This window comes from Podarcis bocagei (genome assembly GCF_964188305.1).
Source record: "Podarcis bocagei genome assembly, chromosome: 6".
NCBI classification, from domain to species: domain Eukaryota; kingdom Metazoa; phylum Chordata; class Lepidosauria; order Squamata; family Lacertidae; genus Podarcis; species Podarcis bocagei.
The window spans coordinates 39,251,100-39,275,318 of record NC_138130.1 but is presented as its reverse complement, the minus strand read 5'-3'; the positions used below and the strand labels follow the sequence as shown (position 1 = coordinate 39,275,318).

General features: G+C 40.7%; 1 protein-coding gene across 4 annotated transcripts in view; it reads left to right on the top strand.

Moving 5' to 3' along the window:
- ARHGAP6 (Rho GTPase activating protein 6) overlaps positions 1-24,219 on the top strand; it is a 182,239-nt gene that overhangs the window by 5,122 nt on the left and 152,898 nt on the right. Inside the window, exon 1 of one of the 4 annotated variants that reach the window (XM_081197005.1) lies at positions 8,405-8,547. The exons of the other annotated variants lie outside the window; for them this stretch is intronic. Coding sequence (XP_081053131.1) covers positions 8,512-8,547 — 36 coding nt within the window. The 5' untranslated portion in view covers positions 8,405-8,511. Of the gene's footprint in view, positions 1-8,404; positions 8,548-24,219 lie in introns of those variants that run through there. 4 annotated transcript variants of the gene reach the window in all.

Below are 24,219 nucleotides of genomic sequence, written 5' to 3'. Positions count from 1 at the left end.
TGTAGCTTTCTTAAGTAAGTTATTTTGCAGGCACATAGTGTAAGATTCAGTAGTAAGTGAAGAATCTTTGCAAGCAGAAAAATAAAACATTTGTCTACTTTTAGGGTGCTTCAACATTGTCACATCCTGGCAGATTATTGTCACACAGTCAAAGCTTATTTGAAGCTCTTGCAAAACAAACCAGCTTCCCCAATAATCATACTTTTTACGATAAAACCAGTGACAGTAAGATGCATTGGAAAGTGTGGGATAACACTTTCTTTACACAATGTCATTGAATTTCCTCAAAAAACAAATAAGGATGAATGCCCATTAAACAGGTCATCTGGAAATGACCTTAGTTAGTGCCTTGATCAGTAGTACTTCAGAACCAAGTCTGAACAGGTGATCAGCTACCACTGCCTCCTTTTTTCTTTTGCAAAGAGCTGCTCGTATGAGTAGTCTTTTCAGATGAGTTGTATAATATTGGAGTTGTAAAATCATGCAATATTGCCGCTCCTCTTCTGTCAACTTGCAGTTCACAGAAAGGAAGGTGTAGCTCCCATGACTTAGTTGTTGCCACATTAGCAACCAAGCAGGTTTTTATGTTTTATGTGCAGGAGATGGTTGGTTATCAGCTCTGACCCAAAGAGGATGGAATTTAGATGCTTCAAAACCATATTGGCAGTTTTGTAGCTATATGCGCAATACAAAAGGGTGCTGAATCTTTTATTCACGAGTAGAGAAACTAGTAGATGTTTGTCTTCTCTAATCCACATGTCAGATTTTTTATTAGGCAGCAATCAAATTTTATAGGCGCAGCACAGTTTCAGTAGCAGGAACACACAATGGCAAAGGCAATTGGGTTTAAATGTGAAATTATTGATTGTAATTATTCTAAGACAAGACAGAAAAATGGAGGACTAGATCCTACATGCATTTACAGACTGCACAGCCTTACAGTTTAGAACATCCAATATATGATACTTAAGATGGTTTCTTGGCAATTGATGTAAAATATTGGCACAGGTGATGGCTGCACCCCTTTGTCCTGCTTCTTTCCCTGATGGATGCCAACTGCTTGTTAGGACTTTAAGCATGAATGCTGTAACAGATCTGTATTTCACATCTTACAGTTGTCTGTGATCTTAACAATCTAGCCACCTGCTTCCAAGCATGCTATGCATTGTTATTGATGAACTTTGAAGATGTAGTTGTGCGTGAACTTCTGATGCTAGCTGCATGCATAATTCTGACTGAAGCTCAATGAAGAGTGTTGCTATCTAAACGTGATGGTTGCTGAAACTGGAATTTGTCCACCAGAGCAGCTGACAGTTTGCTAATGCATCACAACCAAGTTGCCACTTGCAGAAAATTTTCTCTCCTTTTTATTACTGGTGATTCACCCAAGTGTGTGAAGGAATTCCTACTTTACTACTGCCATTGCCTTGCCATCTGCTTTCAGCCTACCCTCCCAGATTCTTCATCTGGTCTGCAGTCCCAGACAGTAACACTCTCACACATTGGCGGAACTGACCTGTTATGCCTACACTTTGACAAATAAGATTTGAGTGGCACAGAATTCTTTCTCCTCATCAAACCACTTTTTCCGTCCAATGGGTGACCAAGAATTTCTATCCATCGAGCCAACCAGAAGTGAAATTTTACGCTCCTCTTCCTCTGCATAAAAAGAACCCAGCTTCTCCCATACCTCTTACAAAACTAAGTAGCAGCTAACTGCCAGCCAGAAATGGGTGTTTCACATTTTAAGCTTAACCCTTCTCAGGACCTTACAAACATGGTAAACATTGTATACAGAACAAACTTTGTCTCAGTCAGCACACTGTAAAAGTGATTCCTCTACACACTACTACAAGCCACCTTGGCGGGACAAGATATGAAGCCAGCAAGATTTTTAATTTCTTTGGACTTTGGGGGGGGGGCTGAGGTGGGTATTTAGGAAAGGGATGTAGTGGTTGAACTAGGACCTGGGCTAAATTCCTGCTCAGCCATGAAACTTACTGGGTGACCCTGGGCCAGTCGCTGTCTCTCAGCCTAAACTACATCACAAGGTTGTTGTGATGATAAAACAGGGAGGAAGAGAACCATGGATGCCACCATGAGCTCCTTGGATGGAGGAAATGTGTAATATACCGGTAAATGTAATAAATAAAAAAGGCAAACTTACCTGTGGGTAAGGTGAAATCCTTAATATCTTCTCAACAGTATTTGGACGTATTATTTTGGGGTTAGCCAACGTAGTGCCTCCCAGATGTTTCAGGCTACAACTGTCACCATCCTTGATAATTGGCCATGCTGTCTGGCACTGATGGGAGTTGCAGACTAGTAACATCTGTAAGATACAGTGTTGGTTATACCCTTAAGTTGGAGCGGAACATGATTTCCTTAGGATATTTACTAGAAGTTTACTTGCACATCTATTTTATAGGCACTTTGGATGATATGAAACAGACCAGCTAAAAATCCCTCAAATGAAGTTTTCAGTCTTCCTTAGGTGTGCCATTAGAAACTCCTGCTGCTTCTATAGACCACAGATTGTTTTTGAGTTGTCAAGATGTGTATTCTCAGGACAGTTTTTCTGCTTTTCATTAACTAGCATTGGCTGGATGAAAGGCAGGCGAGGCTCAAAATCTTTTTTTGAGCAATTGCTGAAGAACAAACAGATTGTGAGGAGCACTGCTGTAAAATTAAAACACAGACTTTATGTATTGACTGTCAATCTCTGGAGTGGATTCATACTTCTGTGGAAAACGATTTGAGGGTAAAAGATATAGATAGAATTTTTCTTGATTATTGTCTCCTTACCTGTGGTATTCTACCCCTACCCTTACCTGTTCCTATTTGCAAGTTATTTTTATGACCAGCTATCTACACAAAAGGCTTTTATGGTCCTCAGATTTCAAAACAAGTCCCTCATAATGATTAGAAGGGTGATACTGCAGAGCAACTTTTTCTGCATCTCGTGGAGTCATGACAGTTGTACATTGTGTACATTGCAGAATCCACGGGGAACCCACAAAGGAAATTATTGTGAACCTGATAGGAAGATACCCCAGGCCCTGTTTTGGGTGTTCAGGCAATGTGTGAAGTAAGTGTGCAGAGGGTATAGAGTTTATATCCTGTCTCCAAAGTTCTCGTCCTGAATGTGCACTGCTCCTGCCCCAAACATCCATATCCAGCATGTGCTACCTTGACTTTTCCATGTTGAGTAGAAGAATGGGGCTTCTAAGAGTGTTTGAATGAATGTGCTTAGAAGTGTCGGATTTGGACCCTTGATAACATTGGATTCTGGATCAGTTAGATACAGTTTTGAGGCCATTTCAAACTTTTGTACTCAGTTTGTGAGAGTCTCCTGTGGGGATGTGGATACTGGGAATGGGGCTTTCATGCACAGCCTTCATGCCCTTATAAACGAAGATATTTGTTGCATAACAAAACTGATAGAGCCTCAGAACCACTTTTAAAATATATTTTTAATTGATTTTCAACATTAACAAAATAGAAACTACAAGTATTCATAAACACAGGGAGTACTATTGAAAGCAAGTGCAAAATGGAAGGTAAAACCCATGGAACAAAATAATACAGCAAATTTCCTGTTCAGGGTAGTTCATTTACGACCCTGTGAGACTACCCTTTTAATGCTCGTTTGCCAACCCAATCCCCTCAAGGTGTTTTGGACTACAATTCCCGTCAGCCCCAGTTAGGATATATTGGAGTGAACCTGAACGATCTTTCTGGAAAAGGTGGTGCGAGAAATGCAAGCAAGGCTTCATGCCTACGCTACATGTGACCTTGATTGTGTGCTATTGTCCTTCAAGAAAGACTTGAGCTATCCTCCAAAAGCAGCACCTGTTCTTTTGCATATACACTCCTTTCCTTGGTTATGATTCTGTAAATAGACTCTTGAAAGAGCCAGCAATAAGATATGTTCAGTTTTCAAGTGGATTGTCCTTGTCTTACAGATACATCTTGCATGCTTGTGTTGTACATGGCCCAAGGAGAATTACAATATTATCTGCCAATGTGATTAAGTGTTCAAATAAAGATAGCAGATTGTTGTTCTGCTATTTAAACTGAAAGCTCCCAAGTTTGCCATCTGGCAAGCAACTCTGAATTTCTTAATATCTGGTTCAGGAACCGCTAGAAACATTTATTGTTAATTCTTCTTACACAGTAGGTGATCCATTGACTGAAGACTATTTTGTTTTCAAGTTTGGCTTGGAAGTAATAGTTCGGAAAAGCAGAACACAGCCTAGCTGGATGCACTGAAATATAAACAAAAACCTTTCACCTTAATGGGCAAAGCATAGTTATACTTCTCCCCTCTGATACTTCTCCCCTTACTCTACCAGTGGTAGTTAAACTAGGCCCATGTCAAATGCTACTTGAATGTTGTGGTGGTTCCAGTACTACTTTGCTAAGGCCAAGGTAATTTGACTCCTTAGTTTTAGTTATTAGTTTGTTCTTACTACTTACACTTAGATTTTGTATTGTATAATGCATTATCTTTTAAACAAAACAAAATGGCACACTTGCAACATTTCACTAGTTACAATCTAGACCGTTAAAACACATTGTTTCTCCAGAATGTTACTGGTAAGTGTAGTTTACCCCTACAATTGCCAGCACTCTATTTTTTTAAAAAAAACTACGGTTCCCATGATTATTTGGTGGAAATCATGTGCTTTAAATGTATGGTGAGTGTGTGTGCAGCCCTGCTTGGAGCTGCTTTGGTGAGCAGTTACCCAGCTCATATTTCTTTTTGTTCTCTGGCGCTCTGAACAATCTAAAAATATTCCTCAAACAGGAAATGTTTTTCATTCTGTTATGTCATTTGCTTCCCATAGGAGGTATTATATCTAATTTATAGAATAAACTTTTGAGCTGGATTCCCATAGGAACCTAGGTACAATTGATTGTTTGGCATACTACCCAAACTATTCCTCTGTTTTTCAGAAGATGCATAATCAATGTCAAAGGGATTGTAAGCATTAGAAAGACTGGAGCCTACAGAATGTAAGGCAAGAGGAAATAACCATACTTGGTTTGCCTGCAGGTTAAAAACAAGCACCAAAGGACTTCTTAAATTTCACTTTGAAGGCATTTCTTGGCTAAACTATGAACAGAGTTTTCTCTCATCATACATATATCTTTTTGCCCAGTTTCAACCACATTCTCATTAGTGGTACATCTTTTGTCTATGTGTGTTTTCAGAGACTTAACTTTTTATTACAACATCTTGTTTGGAAGAAGGATATATTTGATAGTTTTGAATGTGGATGGCATTCCTCTGAACCAAAGGATCTTATCCAAGCAGCTGTGCTGCTACTTCATAATCTCATTTGAAAATACGCATTCACTCTTGTGGCTTTAATAGTATACTTGCTATTTTCCCTGAGAGTTTAATTGTACATCTGAAGTCCTGCAATAGCTGGATGCTGAAGGAAGGATGCTATAGGGTGATGGATGCCTGGTCAAGTTTACATGGTTTGATGCAATGTTCAAAATTCGCCAGGTGCCAGGTGTGTTTGGCACCTGACTGTCAGCCACTTGCGACCAGGTGAGGATGTCTGGGCACCAGGATGGCTCCTGATGGCTCCATCATCTGGTGGTGCATGCCTGGGGATCCTTGGATCTTGACTGTTTTCACACACCAGCAGCACATTCTGTGGAATGCTATATTTTATATTTTATCTGCACAACCAAAATGAATTTCAGGAACCAAAAAGGGTGGCTTCTTTAGACAGTATTAGTCTAGCTCAATTCCCTTTCCCCATGGTTTTCTTCCATTGGATTCTGTTATCATTGGTCTCGTACATCTCTTCCAGGGAGAACATGGAGAACTGAACTACTGAGGTCCTAAGGAATTTCCTTTAGTCAATTCCAACAATCATGAGGTTGAAAGCCTTGTTTGAATATTCATCCAGCTAGACCTTTTGTGCAGGCAGTAACTGAGTTCAGCCGAACACTGCTGCTTAGAGTCATGATCAAACTTTGTTTACTTAACCCTGGTCGTGTATTAAGCGGGCCTCAATGACAGCCATATTATGAGTCATGTTTCTTTACAGCAGTGCTTAATAAAGTCTTAAATTCTGCCTGGTTATCTTTTATTGCGAAGAAAAATAGATTAATCTTTGTTTTTAAGGCCAAACTAGATGTGATGGCAGAAGCTATCTTTTTGTTCACATGTCGGCATATTAAGCAATGTGAGGTCTAATTTTAACCTCAAAAGGCATGCCTTGGTAAGTGGAGCTGAATTCTGCCTTTCTTTGCTGCAGTCTAATGTCTCTTTTACCACCTACCCTAAAGGATTATTGTTTTGTGAACAGGGGGAAGCAGAATAACACTCATTTTTCATAGGAATTGCCTGCTACTTACCAAGGACCACAATTAAAACAATAAACTTACAAAAGATAATAAACAGTTAAAATAGAAATCAACTGATAACATTACATGCAGAAAGTAAGCAAGAATTTCACATTCCCAAATGCCTGAGTCAAAATATATAGCCTTGTGTTTTCTGACAGTCCCCAGAATTGGGCCAGGCAAATATCAGAAGGCAGAGACTGTAGGAACCACAAAAAAGGCCCTCTGGAGGTGATGGAATCACCAACAAGTTATTTCCTGTTGATCTTTCCAGGGGAGCACTACCCTATTCTGGACAAGTTTCATACACCAAACACACATAGTACCGCCATCTATCTGGATTAAAATTGAATTTGTTGGCTCTTATTCAGCCTGTTGCCACCTCCAGACACCTTGATTGAGATGCAACGGAGGAAGCTGAGTGATAGCAGCATTCTGATGATGCCTTAATCCAAATCTCCTGATGACGTCTTCCCACTGCTTCATATATGTGTTGAAAAAATGGGTAACAAAATGGAACATGCTACAGCTCAACTGTGATGCTGTTGAGATTTCTCCGCTACCTTTTGTAACCCATGGGACTCAATCCTGCAACTAGGAGTGGAACTTCGGTAAAGCCATGTCCCCAGTCCCCATCTCTTTATTCCAATATGATACTGTGGCCCATGGTATCAAAATCCATGAAGAGGTCAAGGAGAACAGGCAGGATAGCACTCTCCCTGTTCTCAGGGGCCCGTGGTGTTTCAGGCCATGATAACAAACACATCAAAAAATAAGACCTGGGATATCTTCTCAGAATTTGTTGTAACTGCAGTTTCTAATTCTGTATGAATCTGAATAATTTTATCCTCAAAGTGCTTCATAGAAGTATCACAGCAGTCTTCTGATAACTCACTTAATCTTCCCCACTGGCCAGGTGCAATAAGCCTATTTACAATTTGGAACAGCTCTGTTGGACAGCTACTCAGTGGGAAAGTAGTAACCTTTATTCACCACTAGATGGTAGATTCAAATAATATACTCAGCCAGTGTGTTTTTTTCTAAAAAAAATGTTTAGGGGTGCTCTCATTTTGACTCAAGAAAATCACTGGGGAAGGAAATAAAGCTGCCATCAGAGGTGGTAACAATGAAACTGACCAATCACCGTGCTAGATTCCAACTCCTACTTCACACATTAAACTCTTGCTTCCGTATGAGACTCAGGAAACACCATGACAGGAAATGAGGCCGCCATCGGGGGTAGCAATGGAACTGATGATTCACCGTGCTAGAGAAGAAACTAACAATTTAATTTTTTAAAGTTTCTTTTCCCGTTAGATTCCCAAAATGTTTAGGGGTATGCGTCCCCCCCAGAAAAAAAGCACTGCTCTCGCCCATCTTAGATCAGGTTCTCTTCAAGATTTTTTCCACTTGCACTATGGTGTGATCACACCAATTGTCTTATGCCTCTTGCCATTCCACAGCAAGACTAGAGCCCTGATAGGAACAGAACTGGAGCCCTGGCAGGATTTTATCCAGAAAATCCTGCAGAGCCTTCTGGAATCCTTTGAATTTCATAGGTCTCCAATAGGTTCACCACCTTTGCACCACAACTATGTCAGCCTTCACCAAGGAATGGTCTGTCTATGACAATAGGCTGAGTACCATCTACTCCCTTTAATGTATTTAATAGATCTAACCTGCTTGGTCTCCAAAACTGACAAAATAGTTTTGGGCCACTGATGTATTTGGATAGCCCCATGGTTGTCATGGAGACCTGATCTGTAAGGCTAGATGCCTTCTTGATGGGAATGTTGAAATCTCTTAACACAACAGTGCACTGAAATGACCAACTCCTTTGTTGCCCCTCTACACACCTCCCTTGCAAGGGAGCGCATGGTAAAGGGCCACAGATGTTGAATTGAGCACAAAAACTAATTGTTAGCCAGTGCAGTCATGTCATAATTGGTGTTATGTGCTCATACAGTCCTGCCCCAGTCAGCTGCCTGGCACCAGCTGCAGTTTCCAAAGTGTCTTCAAAGGCAACCCTAGAGGTCAACAGAGTGTAGACAGCAGACATCAGGCTATTCTTTTCCAGGTAGGAGTGTAGCTGGGCCACCATCTGAAGCTGATGGAAAGCACTCTGCACCACCACAGCCTCAAATGGCTGCACTGGATACAGAAGTCCTCACAAGCTATGTGAGTACCCCTTTCAGAGCAATCTGGATAGTGAGATGCAAGGGTGGAGAAGAGGAAGTTTTATGTATGGCAGGAAGTAGTACAGTATATGCTACTAAGATAGCCTTCATAAACCTGGTGCCCTCTAGCAAGTGTTGGCTGCAGCTGATTGGAGTTGTAGTCCAAAACATCTGGAAGGCACCGGATTGGTGAAGGCTATGCTAAGATATCAGTACCGATTTAATTCTACTCCCATCAGTGAGAAATGGTGTTGGAACTCTGTGAAGTTAAGCCAAGAAAAAGCTATTTGGACCATAGAAAATACACATTTCTTGTCCGAGGCATCTTATTATTTCCCTTTATGGAAACCTAGCTGTCAGCTGGTAATTAATACATGTGATTTGTTTTGAACACTGATGAAAATCAGCAGCTCTGTGTAGTCCCCACCTCTCCCTTAATTGGCATTAATTAATAGAACATTTTTAGTTCAGTATTACATTTGGGCTATTCTTGTGTTCAATAATTGAATTCCGCATGTAGACTTTCAAAGACTGGCAGTGCTCCAAGCACTGAAAAGTCCTGTTTTGTAAATTTAAACTCCAGCTATTTTTAGCTTTTATTTTTAGTTAAAACATCGCATCACTACTGGCATGAAGTCAGAATGATCTTGAAACTTATGGCTGGGATCTGTTCATTCTCAGCACTAGGGCCCCATTTGTGCAAGCAGCGGTGTAGTAGATATATTAAATGTAGCTACATAAAAGTGAATGCAGAGGAGGAAATACGATTTGTCTCTTTTCAACTAAAAATAGTTTGGTGTGAGGTTAAAAAACCCTGACAAGATTAAATAGGATTTATGGGGTTAGCGACCTTAAATGCTGGAATTGTCAGGCTGACTGATCATCTTCTTCATGTATGGTGGGAATGCTCATCAGCTGTACTTTATTGGAGAACAATTTCACAATGTCTCTCAGATACTACAGACTGCATTATAAGACCTAGTGTCTTGATGGTGTTGTTTAATGTGGTTGGAAATGAGGTGGAGAGGCCTCTAAGATTGTTAGCTTCTATCTTACTAATGGCTGCAAAGATCATGTGGGTAATGAAATGGAATGATCAAAATTCCTGGCCACTCTCTGGAAAATGGCTTTGACTAGGTGGTTACACCAGGTAAAGGTAGCTGATGGGTCTCGAACCCTTGGTGCGTTAGGGACTTCCCTGCATGCAAAGACATGCTCTGGTGCGTTAAGCGGACGAGACCAATAGTGGGTCAAAAAGTTGATTTCTGCAGGTTCTGTAGAGGAAAATGAGGGTCAGATGGGACTCGCCCATCTGGGAAGGTAGTCTATCTAGAAGATAAACAATGACCCTCAACCTCTGCTGCCTTGTGGGATATCTTTGGGAGAAGAAAAGGCTAAGGAGTAAACCCTACACAAATCTGGAGTAGAGTCCCTAAGGTGGTTGGGTGACATATTGTATGCCTCCTTCTGGCAACTCCTGCAGCCTGGCTGGTTCCAAATGTATTGTTCTGCTTTCCTTCGGACCACATCAGCAAGACTGGTGGGGGGGTCTTGTTGTCTTGGCAGCCCAGGACCGCTATACACATTGCTTTGGCTTGCATGCCTGGAAGGTCACTTTGGTGCTGCTAACACAGCAAGAGCAACACAAGCAGGGCCATAGTTAGGGGGTGGTGAGCTGGGCCCTCGCCAGGGGTGCAGGTGGAGGGGGGGGGTGCGCAAAATCTGCACAAAATCGGCTTAAAAAATTGTCCATAAATATGTCTATAAAAATATTGATTATTGCCTCATAAGAAAAGGTTTTAAATAGAGGGTGAATTGAATGGAGGGTGGGTTTGGAGGAGAGGTGGAAAGAAGAGCTAATTTGTCAGTGGCTAGGGGGTGCAATCTGGACAGTTCTGCCAGGAGTGCAAGATCACCTAGCTATGGCACTGAACACAAGAGGCAGCCATTACAAGTTACCGATCTCTGCAGCCACAACAGGCACTGTGATTCTCCAGCAGTTTGAAGTCACCCAAGAGGCACACTCCATTGTTTTTTGAGACAAACGGATGCCAAATGATGTGCCTGGAATCTTTGAATGTCATTTATCCCAGTCTGTATTTGTTTTGGATTTTATATGAAATTGTTTTATATATGTTTGTTGCTAAATCACTTTGAGATGTTTTATTCGAAGCTATTCATAACTAGAATATAATCAATCAGTACATACATAATAGTTGTAGGCTACCATGAAAACACGGTGAGTATATCAGAAAAGAAGGCTAGGAGAAGAGAAATGGCCTTATAGATAATGGTATGGTGGCTTTCGATTCTCCTTATTCCACATTTTTTGCAATACATTTAAATGCTTGGGCTTGAGGCCCTGCTATCTACTAGAGGATGTGCAGAAACAGAGTCCAATATTGCACTGAGAATATTTGAGTTATATCAGGGAACAAAAACATCGTAAATCGTCCGTCATTATATATATATATTTTAAACCTCAGGGAATTCAGAGCTGAAAGTTGCCATGATTCCTAAATATCTTTCCTTAACTGAGCCAGGAAATACTTGGTCCAGAGTCATGAAACATTTTTTAGCTAGTAGAGTGAGGTGCATGTTGCATGGTATCATTCTCAACGAAACGTTGCTTGTTGCAGTGGTAATTTTATCTTGGCAATAGTTCAGTAAGTTGGATCACATATTGGGGTTGCCTACTTTTCTCCTAGGTGTAGTTGAGTAAGCAGTCTAATTAACATGTGAAGTGGCAGTATACTTTCATCCGCAAAAGGTGTCATGGGTGAAATCTGTGAAGTGTATGCAACAAAGTAATTTGCCACCTGAGTAAGCTGCAAAGGTCTGAAGGTATGCATAATGGAATTTAACAGAACAGGCCTTTGCTTCATCTCATAAATATTGACTCTTTAATAATAATAAGATAGATGGGAAATTGGACAGTCACTTCTCCCTTTAAGTTTCATTCTCAGTAGCTTGGATCAGTTTATCTGACAAACTTTGTCTTTGGAATTTTAGTATGTTTTGTTTATATGCACAGGGAACTACCTTGCCAATGATCTCACCATACCACATATCCAGATACTGTACAGTTTTGAAGCCTTGCTAATCTGTGATAGTCAGTAGTAGTTGTTGCATAACTTTGAGACATTTGCTCGTTTATGGATGAGATGTACAGAGAAAGTGAATTGCTATTAGTTTCTTGCATATTGGCTTGTGTGTGTGTGTGTGTGTGTGTGTGTGTGTGTGTGTGTGTTTTGTAGTCAATACTTTGTAAAGCCTTACGAATATTTCTAATGCAACTACCAATATCACTAGGCTTTATTCACAGAGTTGTTTCTGGCCCTGTTGGACATGCTAATTTTTCATGTCAGTCTGCAGCTGGAACTTCTTATCCATTTGGATGCCATTTTCCTTTGGCTCACCTTAAGCTCTGTGAAATTTCCATGCTTCAATTGATATGTCAGAAAAGTACATGTAAAATAATGTGTTATGATGTGAGTGGCTGCATGAAAACAATGGAGATCTAGTATAATGGGGTGGGGAGATGGTTTTTTTTATTGCTTACGCCTTTCTGTTCCCTCCTGAAGGCCAAGGGGACTAACAGCAAGCAAAGAAAAAGAACAAATTTGAAATATCAGAATAATGATAAATCATAGAATCTTAAGAGCATGGAATTTAGCACGAGGCAAAAGCCAAGAGTCTTTTCCTCCCTAATTAACTTTTATTGATAAAATAATAACAAAAGTCAGGTTTACAGAAGCATGGAATGGAATAAAACAAAAACAAAAAAATAGCAAGTACAGTGGTACCTCGGGTTAAGTACTTAATTCATTCCGGAGGTCCGTTCTTAACCTGAAGCACCACTTTAGCTAATGGGGCCTCCTGCTGCTGCTGCTGCGCCGCCGGAACACAATTTCTGTTCTCATCCTGAAGCAAAGTTCTTAACCCGAGGTACTATTTCTGGGTTAGCGGAGTCTGTAACCTGAAGCATATGTAACCCGAGGTACCACTGTATTACAAAGGGATATTAACTGAGGTGGAAAACTCATTGGTGTAGAAAGATATCGCAAGTACAGTGGTACCTCATGTTACGTACGCTTCAGGTTATATACGCTTCAGGCCCCATTAGCTAAAGTAGTGCTTCAGGCTAAGAACAGTTTCAGTTAAGAACGGACCTCCAGAACGAATTAAGTACTTAACCCGAGTACCACTGTACATAAGCAAAGATACAGTGTTTCACCTTGCATCAGTATTTCCCAATGCGGACCCCTTTTTATTCAAAAGCCAAGCCATGGACCCCCTACTTTTGAAATTTTTTGATATCTCCTTGGTAGTTTTCGTTATGTTAATGGTGCTGCAGACCCCCTGGGTTCTGCAGACCATGTTAATACCCTGGGGTAAGCAAACTACCAGTTGGGAACCACTGCTATGGATAAACGAGTCCTCTGTAGAGCAATACCTGAGGGACCAGAGGGCTAACATGCAAAGAGAAAAATACATAATATGAGAATAGATGCTACACAGTGTCACAGTGGTCTTATCATGTCCACTCAAAAATAAGTCCCACTAAGTTAAATGTGGTTTTACTTTGTAAATTATTGCAGCCAAAATCTTTTATATTCAGAAAAACAATTTGTAACAATTCCAGTTGATGATACAGTCTAATAAGCACATAAAAGCTTTACAAAACAAACAGTACTTTTCAAAGCTACTAATATTAATAAGCATAAAACACCACAATAATCCCTGTATTATTAAAGAAACGCAATGAAAGGAACATTAGCAAATAAACCAATGAACAAAAGAGGCAACTTGAGTATGAATATTTATATTTATGATTTATGTATGAATTTTAACAAGGCAAAAATAAGGAATGTGTCAAGAGCTAAGCTACAATAAATATTATTGACAAACGCTAACTAATTTCTTGAAGGGGGTTTAAAATGCATAAGTGACTGCCAGTTCTGCATTTTATCCAAAGTCAGCCTAGTTATTCCCACTGCCACAAATTTTCTTTTCAAATTGCCTCCTAGCCTCTAACCCAAGCATTTATTGTTTTGTATTTCATACTCATCTCCCTTCAGTTGTGAAAGAGGTGCTGCCTTGAACTGACCACAGTTCCTGAAATGGCAACCACTAAAGGGGAGATTTCCAAGGGAAAGCTACTTTGGAGTTGTCTCCACTGGTGTGGACACAACATCTGTGATGAAGCTCAGGAGATACTCCTCTTCCCCTGTAAATAGGTGTAGGGACTGGAATGTACACATCAAGATGCTGTCAGACCTTGTGGATTGGTGTTTCTGTGTCCAGTTCAGAAAATGTTCCTCCTACCTTGGTTTCTGGCTTGCCTCTGACATGGCAAAAACAGTGTTTAGATACAACATAGCATGATCATTTTGACATATTATGATGTCTGTTGTTTCTTTCATTGTTAATATTTTTTGCTATACCAAGCTTATTGCTTTTTGTTTAGGTTTCTTGAGCAATCCGCACATGTTTCAGCCACTGGTGGGTGAAGGTGGGGGTGGGGGAGCTGTCTGCCCCAGGTACCATGGGGGGGGGGTTGACATCGCGGTCCCCCCAGATGCTCAGCACTCGCCATGCACGCCCCGGGGTGCGCACCACGCCCCCTGGGATGCACGCCAGCCCTGCCCCATGGATGTATGCCGCTCCGATGCTGGAGCAGGTAGCTTCACCACTGGTTCCAGCTTTTAAAATCCTCTATGTAGCATGGGGGTTTGGTTTTTTCATACAATTATTTCTCTCACCTCCCACCCCCAGGGTTTTGGAAAAAAAGGATGATAGCCTTATGTGCATTTTGGAAGAATGTAACAATGCCTGCAGTGTACTTTTCAGCAGTCTGAAATGATGTGCATGAAAATGCGAGCAAGCTAAAAACTTCTCAGCTGATTGCTCATCAACAGATCCCCTATGATTTGGCAGCTATATTAGAGGAAGCAAGCTTAGTAATGTTGTGCTTGATGTTCCTGCTGAGATACAAAGATAAAACTGTTCATGATTACATAGGCTTGAACCCAGGAAATTCAGATCTAGTAGATATTTTAAAGTGAGTCACTATCCATTAAGGATATGCTGGAATTGCATTTAGATCCCTGGAGAAGCAGCTGCATCATACTACAGTAGAAGTTAAGTTTTTCTATGGCTGGTTAGCAAGTACACAGGAAAAATAATATCTGAAGTTATTAGCATATCAAGGGAAGCATCAATTGATGCCAATAGAGTCTTCCCTTGAAATGCAAATAGCCACTTTGGAATGGCAATTTTTTCCTCTGGACCATGGTAAGGGGTAGGAGAGGAGGGTTAAACACGCACTCTTTTACAGTGGTGCCCCGCAAGACGAATGCCTCACAAGACGAAAACTCGCTAGACGAAAGGGTTTTGTGGTTTTTGAGCTGCTTCGCAAGACGAATTTCCCTATGGGCTTGCTTCGCAAGACGAAAACGTCTTGCGTTTTTTGCAAGTTTGTTTCCTTTTTCTTAACACCGTTAATACAGTTGTGACTTGACTTCAAGGAGCAACTCATAGAACGCGGTGTGGTAGCCTTTTTTGAGGTTTTTGGTGATTTTTGAAGCTTTTCCAAAACTTTTCCAACACCGTGCTTCGCAAGACGAAAAATTCGCTAGATGAAAAAACTCACGGAACGAATTAATTTCGTCTTGCGAGGCACCACTGTATCACTTACAGTTGTTAGACTTATCAGACTGTCCCATTGCTGCCATTTACTTAAGAAAAATGTGTAAACATCCCACTCACCATTCTCAGAGATGCTCAACTTGTGCAGATTTATTTAACAATTGACAACATTTGACTAGTCGTTTGATTCACATTCCAACCCTAGATGATTGGGGGTGAAGGTTCTTCTTTCAGCAGTAACATTGATCTTAAATGAAAGTGACTCTTAAGTTAGGCATTCATGTGCAATTGGGATTTCTTCTTTTGTAACCCTGAGGTCAGAGTGGGCTGACAGATGTCTCTAAGCCTCACCCCTTGTTAAGCTGAAGCTGTGTATCATTTTATACTTGTATTAATTAAAAATCCCGGTTATGAAATTGTCCTCAGGTTTCAAAGTTAATTAGTTGAAGTGGGGGAATTGACTGCTAAGTTTTGTTCAATCCTGTTCGGATAACAGCCTGTGGGGTGCATTGGTAGTGCATTTGACAGGTCAACCTAAGGTCAGGTGCCATTGCATTCATTAACACGCTTAGCAATAGCTAACAATTACTGCGTGACTAGAATCTATATCAACTGCCTGCTATGAAATGAGTCCTTTCCATAAAGTCTGTGTTACACATATGCAAACTTTCCCCTGCATCTTCTATTAACTTATTACACATTACTTGCATATTGAAAACAGAGCATTTTCCTGCTTGATATAGTCATCTTTCTCCCTGCTCTCCTTCTATTCTATAATAACTATTAACTACTATGGTGTAGCAGGTTATCACGATGGATCAGTGCAGTTTGTTAGAACCTCAACTTGTATGGTGTGAAAAATTCCCCTTTTTGTTAACTATTGCAACCCCCTGCATGTGAAGACAGGCTTGAGTAGACAAAAGCAATGGTGGGTCCAATGGTCAAGAAGGCTGCATGTACTGTAGGGGGAGATGAGGGGCAGATGGGGTTCATCAACCTGGAAAGGTAGCCCATCTAGGTGAAGGAAAACTCTGATCCTCAACCTTTGCTGCCTTGCAGTTACACTCATTCATGATAAAGGCTTTGGGAGTAAATCCTGAGGAAAGATATGTACCCACTGCCTTGCAAGACATCTTCAGGAGAGAGAGAAAAGGCAGAGGAGTAAACCTTACACAAATCTGGAGTGGAGTCCCTAAGGCGGTTGGATGGCATCTTGTATGCCTCCTTCTGGCAACTCCTGCACCAAAGCTGGTGCCCATTATATTGTTCTGCTTTCCTTGGGACCTTTCAGTGAGGCCAAGAGAGAGGTTTTGTGGTCTGGTCAGCCCTGGACCTTGATTCACACTGCCTAGGTTTGTGCCCCGGAGAGGTCACTTTGGCGTAACTATTTCACTCACCCCTGATTCTTCAAACCATGGTTTGTTAGTTCATCTGAATTCAGTCTTTGTCTCCAATTTCCTATTCATTTGGAAGCTGATGTGATAAAGAAAATAACCTGTTAAAAAGTAAAATAATAATAATAAAAGTAAAAAAGAACAAACAGTAAAAAGGAACAAATGTTCTTCTGTTGTTCTAAATTCAATTCAAAGATTACTTATTTGTACAATTTATATTTAAACAAAACTCTAAGATGTTTACAACTTAGGTAAGATAGAGGTCTCTTAGATGTGTCCATACAGTGACAAAGCAAGGCTTAGCAGGACAAAACCTTAATCAAGTTCCATCATCCAGCTTAATGAGAAATGTTTGCAATAATTACAGAGAATTTACAGTATATATCTTAAAATCCAGATTATTTGTAACCTGGATAACTACTACCAGGTTGGAGTTTTAGTAACACTTCATTTTATGGTAATGGCCATCATCAAAGCAGTTGAAAAGTACAGTGTTGTTCTATCTTTGATATTCTCCCCAGTTCTTAGTCATCATTCCTCTGTGCAGAGGCTCTACAGACACAATACCATTCTTGTCTTCTGCCAACATTTATAGTCCTGATCACTACAGCATTGTGTTGTTAGCTTGCCATCGGTGAAACTGCAGTTGTAAAGTAGTAACTTGCATTGCACATGTGGAATTACTTATCCTATCTGGGAAGAATGTATGAGGTGTGCAAGTTTTCTTATCTGCCTTTCAGTAAGTGGACAGATAAATAGTTTAATTTAAAATATGAAGCTGTGACTTCCAAAAAATATATATTTCAGAGATGGCTTTTGATATCCTGTAGCTTGTCAAGGGAGCACGTGACCATACAGTCTGCTAGTGATGTTGGAGAGCTGCATGTTTCAAGCCTAGCCTCCAGGGAGGAGGAAGAGGAAGACAGTTTAGATTTACAACAGGGGTTTGAGGGAGGTCACAGCTCAGAGGCAGATGAAGGGAAAAGTTGGGAAATCATGGGAGAGCCAGAGCAACACCTGGCTGACACGTTGTCATTAGAAAGCATTGTTGTCATTAGAAAGCCACCCAATCCAGCTCCAGGTGGAAGTGAATCCGCAACCTGATTGGCCTACAGGAGACTCCTGGAATTAGCCAATCATGTGGGGCCCATTGTGTAAATAATGTATATAAAGCAGACACTTTGGGGGAACTGGCATTCCTCACTACTATGAGCTGAATAAAGAGCATGAAATCCACACTCGACTCCGAGTATATTTCAGATTGAAATAAAAAAGGACTGTAAGAAACTATTCCTTGTCTTATACTTTCCTGGGCAACCAGCTGGGAGCTGTTGACAGCATCCTGACACTTATGGGAGTTGGAGCCTAGCAACATATGGAGGGCCACAGGTTGCCCATCCCTGGGTAAGAGGACTGGATGCAGGATAGCTCCTAACAGCCACCTGAACTTTACCTTTTAGATTGTGCCTTACAATATAAGCCACGAGGTGGGCTTTCATTGGGCTAGCACTAGGTGCAAAGATGCATTACAGTGGGACCTCGGTTTGTGAACGTGATCCATGTTCGCAACCCGCAGCACTGCGCATGCGCGGGTCACGATTTGGTGCTTCTGTGCATGCACAAGTGCCGAAACCCAGAAGTAACCTGTTCCGGTACCTCTAGGTTCGGTGCGGTGCACAACCCAAAAATGCATAACCTGAAGTGTCTGTAACCCAAAGTACCGCTGTACTGAAAAGATGTACAAGTAAACACCTTGGGTGTCTGGCCTTGTAGGTCTCACAAGCACTTCTGAATTCACACATTAGCCTTGAGGGGCTTATCATTGAGGGGTTGCGTGGTTGGTGGTGATGGTACATAAGAACTGACTTTGTGTTTGCAGATGTGTGTGTATATACATAGTAGTTATGTTGCCTTAGGTGAGCGAGCACCTGTTAATATTGTTTTACAATAACTAGATTCAGGGTCATTTTTATGAGGGAAAAATAGTTTTGAGTCAGAAAGAATTTGAAAACTGGAATAGCTTGTTTAGAGCTTATTTGTTCAGTAATTTATTAAATGGATAAAATATGTGTAAATATGGATAAAAAAAGGTGTCTACTTAGGCATTTCCAAAAAGAAGACGAAAAGCACCGCAAAAAAGAGGACACAAAATTGCATACAGTTTGCAAATGCTTATTTATATGTATAAATGAAAGTTTGGAAATCCTTGGCTTTGCCAAATTAAAGACACTCGCGTTTCTGTTTATTTCTTCTGTGCCTACCCAAGGAGCCTGTGCATTTCAGTTTAAAGTTTGAGACAGATCTGAGTTACATTCCATACTTCATTTTTTCAGAGATGGGGAATAGCCATTGTTTCTTTATCCTAGAATCCTAGGTGTGCAACTTGATATCTGTAGCGTTTGGGAAAGATTTCTTCAGTCTGTAACGGCATCTTGAAACATCCATTTAATTTTTGTTCTTTTTTGTACATTTGTACTTTTCTGTATATCTATATCCACACAGACTTTTGGACCTTCGTTTTCTGCTCATCTTTTTGTTGAGGTGGGTTGAATTGGAGCTGATCTTTTAGACTTCTTATTAGTGATCATTTTAGCCTGCTACATAAAAAAAACATAAAAAGCAAGAATATTAAGTCACTGATGTCACCAGCTTAGCATTAGAAGGGAATATTGGACCCAATCTATAAGTATGCAGACTAGTGTGATAAAATTCTGCACTGTACCAGTTCAGACTGCAGATATACATAGGATTAATGTTTGTATGCTGCTGCATGTAGGAGAACATGTCTGGCACACTCTCTCCCTTATGGTCTGGTCTGGTATGCAGAAGTTTTTGTTTTGGGGAGGATGCTTTTAAAAATATGATATCTGCTATGCTCAGGACTGACCCTACCATTAGGCAGAGTGAGGCGACTACCTCAGGTGGCAAATGCAAGGGGGAGCAGTCACTTCTTAAGTGCCCAGCCATTCCGCTCTGTTGGAGGACAGACTTGTTTATGCTAGACAGCCAACCTTGCCCACCCTAAACTAGCCTGTTGTCCCATGTGGATGGGGTGCCATCTTGTCTTTCACCTCAGGCAACGAAAATGTATTGTGTCAGCCCTGGAATCCAGAATCCTGTTACCTCAGTGCCCCTCATTTTGCGCAATGTATAGGTCTGCTCTAATGCCTCCCGTTTTACTTAATTCTCCAAAAGGCTGTGTGAACCTTTTCAAGTAGAGTGGTGTGGACCAGTCATACTGATACCAGTGAAAAAACTCTTTTGGGGCAGCATAGAGCTTAATAGTAACTTGCCGTTTGTTTTTTAAAGTAGCAGTTTTACTGTAGCTTGTTATTTCTGCTTCCTCTGCTCTGACATTCCTATCAAATTAGTTGTGTTTGTGTAAGCAAGGCTTTATGAGCTTTTAAACAAAGTACAACATTTAATGTATGTGTAGAGGCAGCACCACAGCAGTGTGACTTGAGATAAATATATTCAGCTGCCTCCACAGAAATGTAAAACATGACCCCTTGGGCATGTCTCCTAGTAGGCTAGAACGATGCGTATATTGGCAGGTCATTTGGAATTGTTCAATACTTGTTTTATTATGATGAAGCTTAGAACAAAATTTGGAATCTACATATACTCATTAAGCACATTTTTTCCAGTAAGTTGTTCTCAAGTGCATGATGAGGTCATCCTTCTCAGAAATTATAGCTTGTTTTCTTACAGATAAGTTCAAGTAGATTTCACAAGCCATTAAAAAAAAACACATCGTTCTGTGAGAAACTTTTTCTGCTGGTCAGACAACATGGCGTCTTTACATATAAATATGTTGTAGCAACATACAAGTTGTATCCAGTCTTTACAACAAAATCACTTGCAAATCTACAAGAGATTGCAATCTCTGTCCTAAATCTTGTGCTAAAGATATTAGTTCGTTCCTCTTTGATGATGTAATGCTACAGAAATGTAAAGTCGATACGCCGCAACTTCAAAATAGGGACTATCTGGCTCATGGTCTGCATTATCAGTGGTGTAATAATACTCCTTTTGATCAAAGTCTTTTTTAAATCAATGGTCTCTCTGTGTGTGAGTACATAAAAGTTTCAGCGTGTCCAGTGTGAAGTGAAGCAGAAGGATGCTGGATAAGCTAAGGTCTTAGTCCTTGAGTAGGTTAGTTCATCAACAGGCAGGCGATATTGGGTAAATGGTGTGGGAAGTGGACAGAATCTGACCTGAATGGACTGCCTCGGGGGTGAATAAAAGTTGATTACTAACTAAGTCTTGACTGGACCAGAATAAAGAAGTGTTCTGAAAAAGCTACTCCATGCCTCCCCTTCCACACAGCTGGCAAAACTCTGAGCAATTCTTGTTTTCTGTGGCATGGGCCAATAAACTTGCTGAGAGCTATTTCCCCTAGAGCATTTTCCTCCAGACGGCATTAAACAACCTACATCTGGAGCGTTGTTGGTGTAGTATGGCTTTCTCATCTTTGCTTATGTGAGTCTCAAAGCTCCCTTCTTGAGTTTGACATTGTACCAATGAATTATCTAGGTCATTATTTCCCCTCTAAATATCTAGAGTAATTATTTCAGTGATAAAACGAGGAGAGTTAAGGTCATTACAACAAATTCAAACACCAAAAGCAAGTTAAGGCATATGACCTTAACTTCTGTGCCGTGCAAGTAGTTAAATGCATTCTGCAGCCTTGCATATTATGCTTCCTTGCAGCCAGAACCCAGTCTCTTGGTCTTGCATCTCTAATTGCCTTCCTCTGCAAAATGAGATACTGAATTTGCATCGTGATTGTGGATAACTGATGGACTATATGAAGATCAATCCTGACAAGATGGACAATTTTAATAACAGCATATAACATTTGTAAAGCATTTTCAAGTATTCAAAGCATTTTACATGCATTATCAACTTGTAACCCTCACAACACCCAGATAGGTTCACTTTGGTTCAGTGAAAGGGTCCTGTTTCTTGTCCCTAGACCTTAAGGGAAGGTCTGTTGTTAAGCTTGCCCATCCTTGATGTTGCAGAGTTGTTGTGTAATGGAAGAGATGAGAGGGAGGGAGATAGTGAGAAAGAACTTTCTCCATGCGCCTCACCCCATGTCATTTTCACCAAACTGCTGTTCCATCCACCATGTAAGCCAAGAGCAACCAAGGCTGGATCTACACTGACCTGTTTAGCGTTATTATAACAATATTACATATATATCGTTCTAGAATGTTGCAGGGCAGACTTGTAAATTAAAAGCATTTCTTTGTTTTGTCCATCACAACGCTGGTTCCCTACTGCTGGTTCCTGGTTGCTCTGCAGTGCCCTCTTGTGTCACATTTTAATAAAGCATTATGAACATTAAAAGCAGAATGTTAATGTTATGAAAACCCTTCCTTAACGTTATAAACCATGAGTGTAGATCCACCCCAGAAGGGTTTAGGAAACAATACATTTTATGGGAAGAGTGAAGGAAAAGAGGAGAAGGGCAGAAACTGGTGTGAGGGGAGGCTAGGAAGAATAGAAGAGCCAGGGGAGCAAAGGAGGATCATTGAACTGTAGCATTGTAGAGTTGGAAGGGACTGTCGGGGTAATCTAACCCCCACGCAATGTGGGAATCTCAACTAAAGCATCTGCAACAGATGGCTCTCCAAACCTCCCAATATGCATTTGCTCCAGACACAGCCATAGTATTTTCACACAGTTCATTGTTTGTATAGAAATGTAGTTGAGCGCCTATAGTTTTGCTTATAGTAAAATCTGCTTTGTGTGTGTATGTATGTATGTATGTGTGCGAGAGGTGGATGAGGCGAGAGAGGCTGGAAAATTGACCTGGCAAACCGACCTGGCCACTCCAGCAGTTCACAATCTGTTAGTGAATGTTCTAGACATCAATACCTGATAGAAATAGCAGCCTGCATGTAAACAGTGTCCCAATGGGCTCAGAATGTTTAGACTATGTGTCTTGTATAGCTAGATGCTTTCTTGTGTTGGAACCAAGTATTTCTGCACTTGAAAAGAGGGTGTGTAGAGTGTGGAGTATGAGTAATAACATTTTGTCATGTACTTTATTGAGGATTTACTTGCTTGGAAACAAACCCTTCTGTCTTCTGTAAAATGGCATCTCAAAATGCATACAAAGCCAGCAGGACCAAAACATGCGGGGATTTGTATATACTTATGGAAAAGTCTCAAAGTATTTCATATTCTGCATTGGAAAGGACCGCTCGAACATGTGGTTGATAACCCTGTGGATTCTTTTTGTTTATGTGCTTGTTCTTTGAACGGCTGAAGACAGAGCACTTCCAACAATCATAAAGTAACCTCAGTATCAGGAAGGCACAGAAATGTGTGGCTGAACTCTGAGCTATGTATGCAGAACAAATCTGATGGTAGGCCCTCCTGGATTGTACTGCTATTAAATGCAAGTTTCATTTGTGCATCTTCCCCTGTGTCAAACTCCCTACCAAATGAAAGCTAGTATGTCAGGGGAAAATATTACAGCCAAGTCATTCTTATTCTTACTCAAATGTGTGTGTTATTGCAAGCGGAATATGGTATGCAAAGGAAATGATACACTATTTTAAAAAAACTCTTTGAGCAAATAAAGGCACAAAGAACAGACATTTCAACTGAAACAAGTCCCTATCAGAGCCTTTATCACTACCTCCACCTTTTGGGGATTATCTTTGTTATCACAGCTGCTTGATCATGACTAGGAATCTGATAGATGCTACTATCTTTGCAACAAACTCTGTTCTGAAGGATGATCTGAGAAATGTGAAAACCTAGTGTTTCTATTAAAACTGTTGCAGGGATACCTGTTTTTGATGGCACTAAGCCAGTTTCCTAAACTGTTGACTCATTAAAGATGTCCCATTAAACCAAACATGGGGAAACTCTAGCCCGTGGAACCCAATTAGGCATCACAGAGGGCCTAAGTTGGCCTACAAGGCTGTTTTCTTCAAGCCACATCCACCTGCCCTATACTTGATGTCATATATCAGCTGATTGACAGCATTTTTCAAACCCCTGTTTGAAATCAAGTCACCAGGGCAAAGTCACAGTAATGTCTGGTAGTTAACAGGTGAGTAGCTCTGCCCACCTGTAAATTTGGCCTGCAGTGGTTGCAGGGTTTGAGGTTCCAGTCTGCTGGCTGGAAAAGATTACCCACCCCTGTGCTAAACCATAGTTTAGTATGATGAGAATGAGCTGCAGCAAGTCTTGGTTTCCTGTGTTCTCCCTGTGATCTGTTGTGACCACAAGGAAGCATTCAGGCACATTTGCTTCCAGTTTAGATTAACTGTAGCTTTTGTCCATACTCTGGTTAATCTTAACCATGGTTTGTCAGAATCATGCCAATTTCAAATTGTAGTTAATGAAGCTTGTTTCTTTCTGCAATTAAGGTTAACCACAGTTTATAGTTTAGATAACTTAACAAGAAGTAGTTAATTTAAATTAGAAGGGAAGACTTCTGAACCTCCCGTGATTATGTGGGGGGAACGGGTGAAGGGAGGACATATGTGCAAGGCTCCCTGCTCATTCTCGATGACTTAGTTTAGCATAATATCCAAATGTCTTCTGTTTACACAGCAGTGCGTTCATCAATAAAAGGCTGCCTGCAGTTGTCAGAACATATT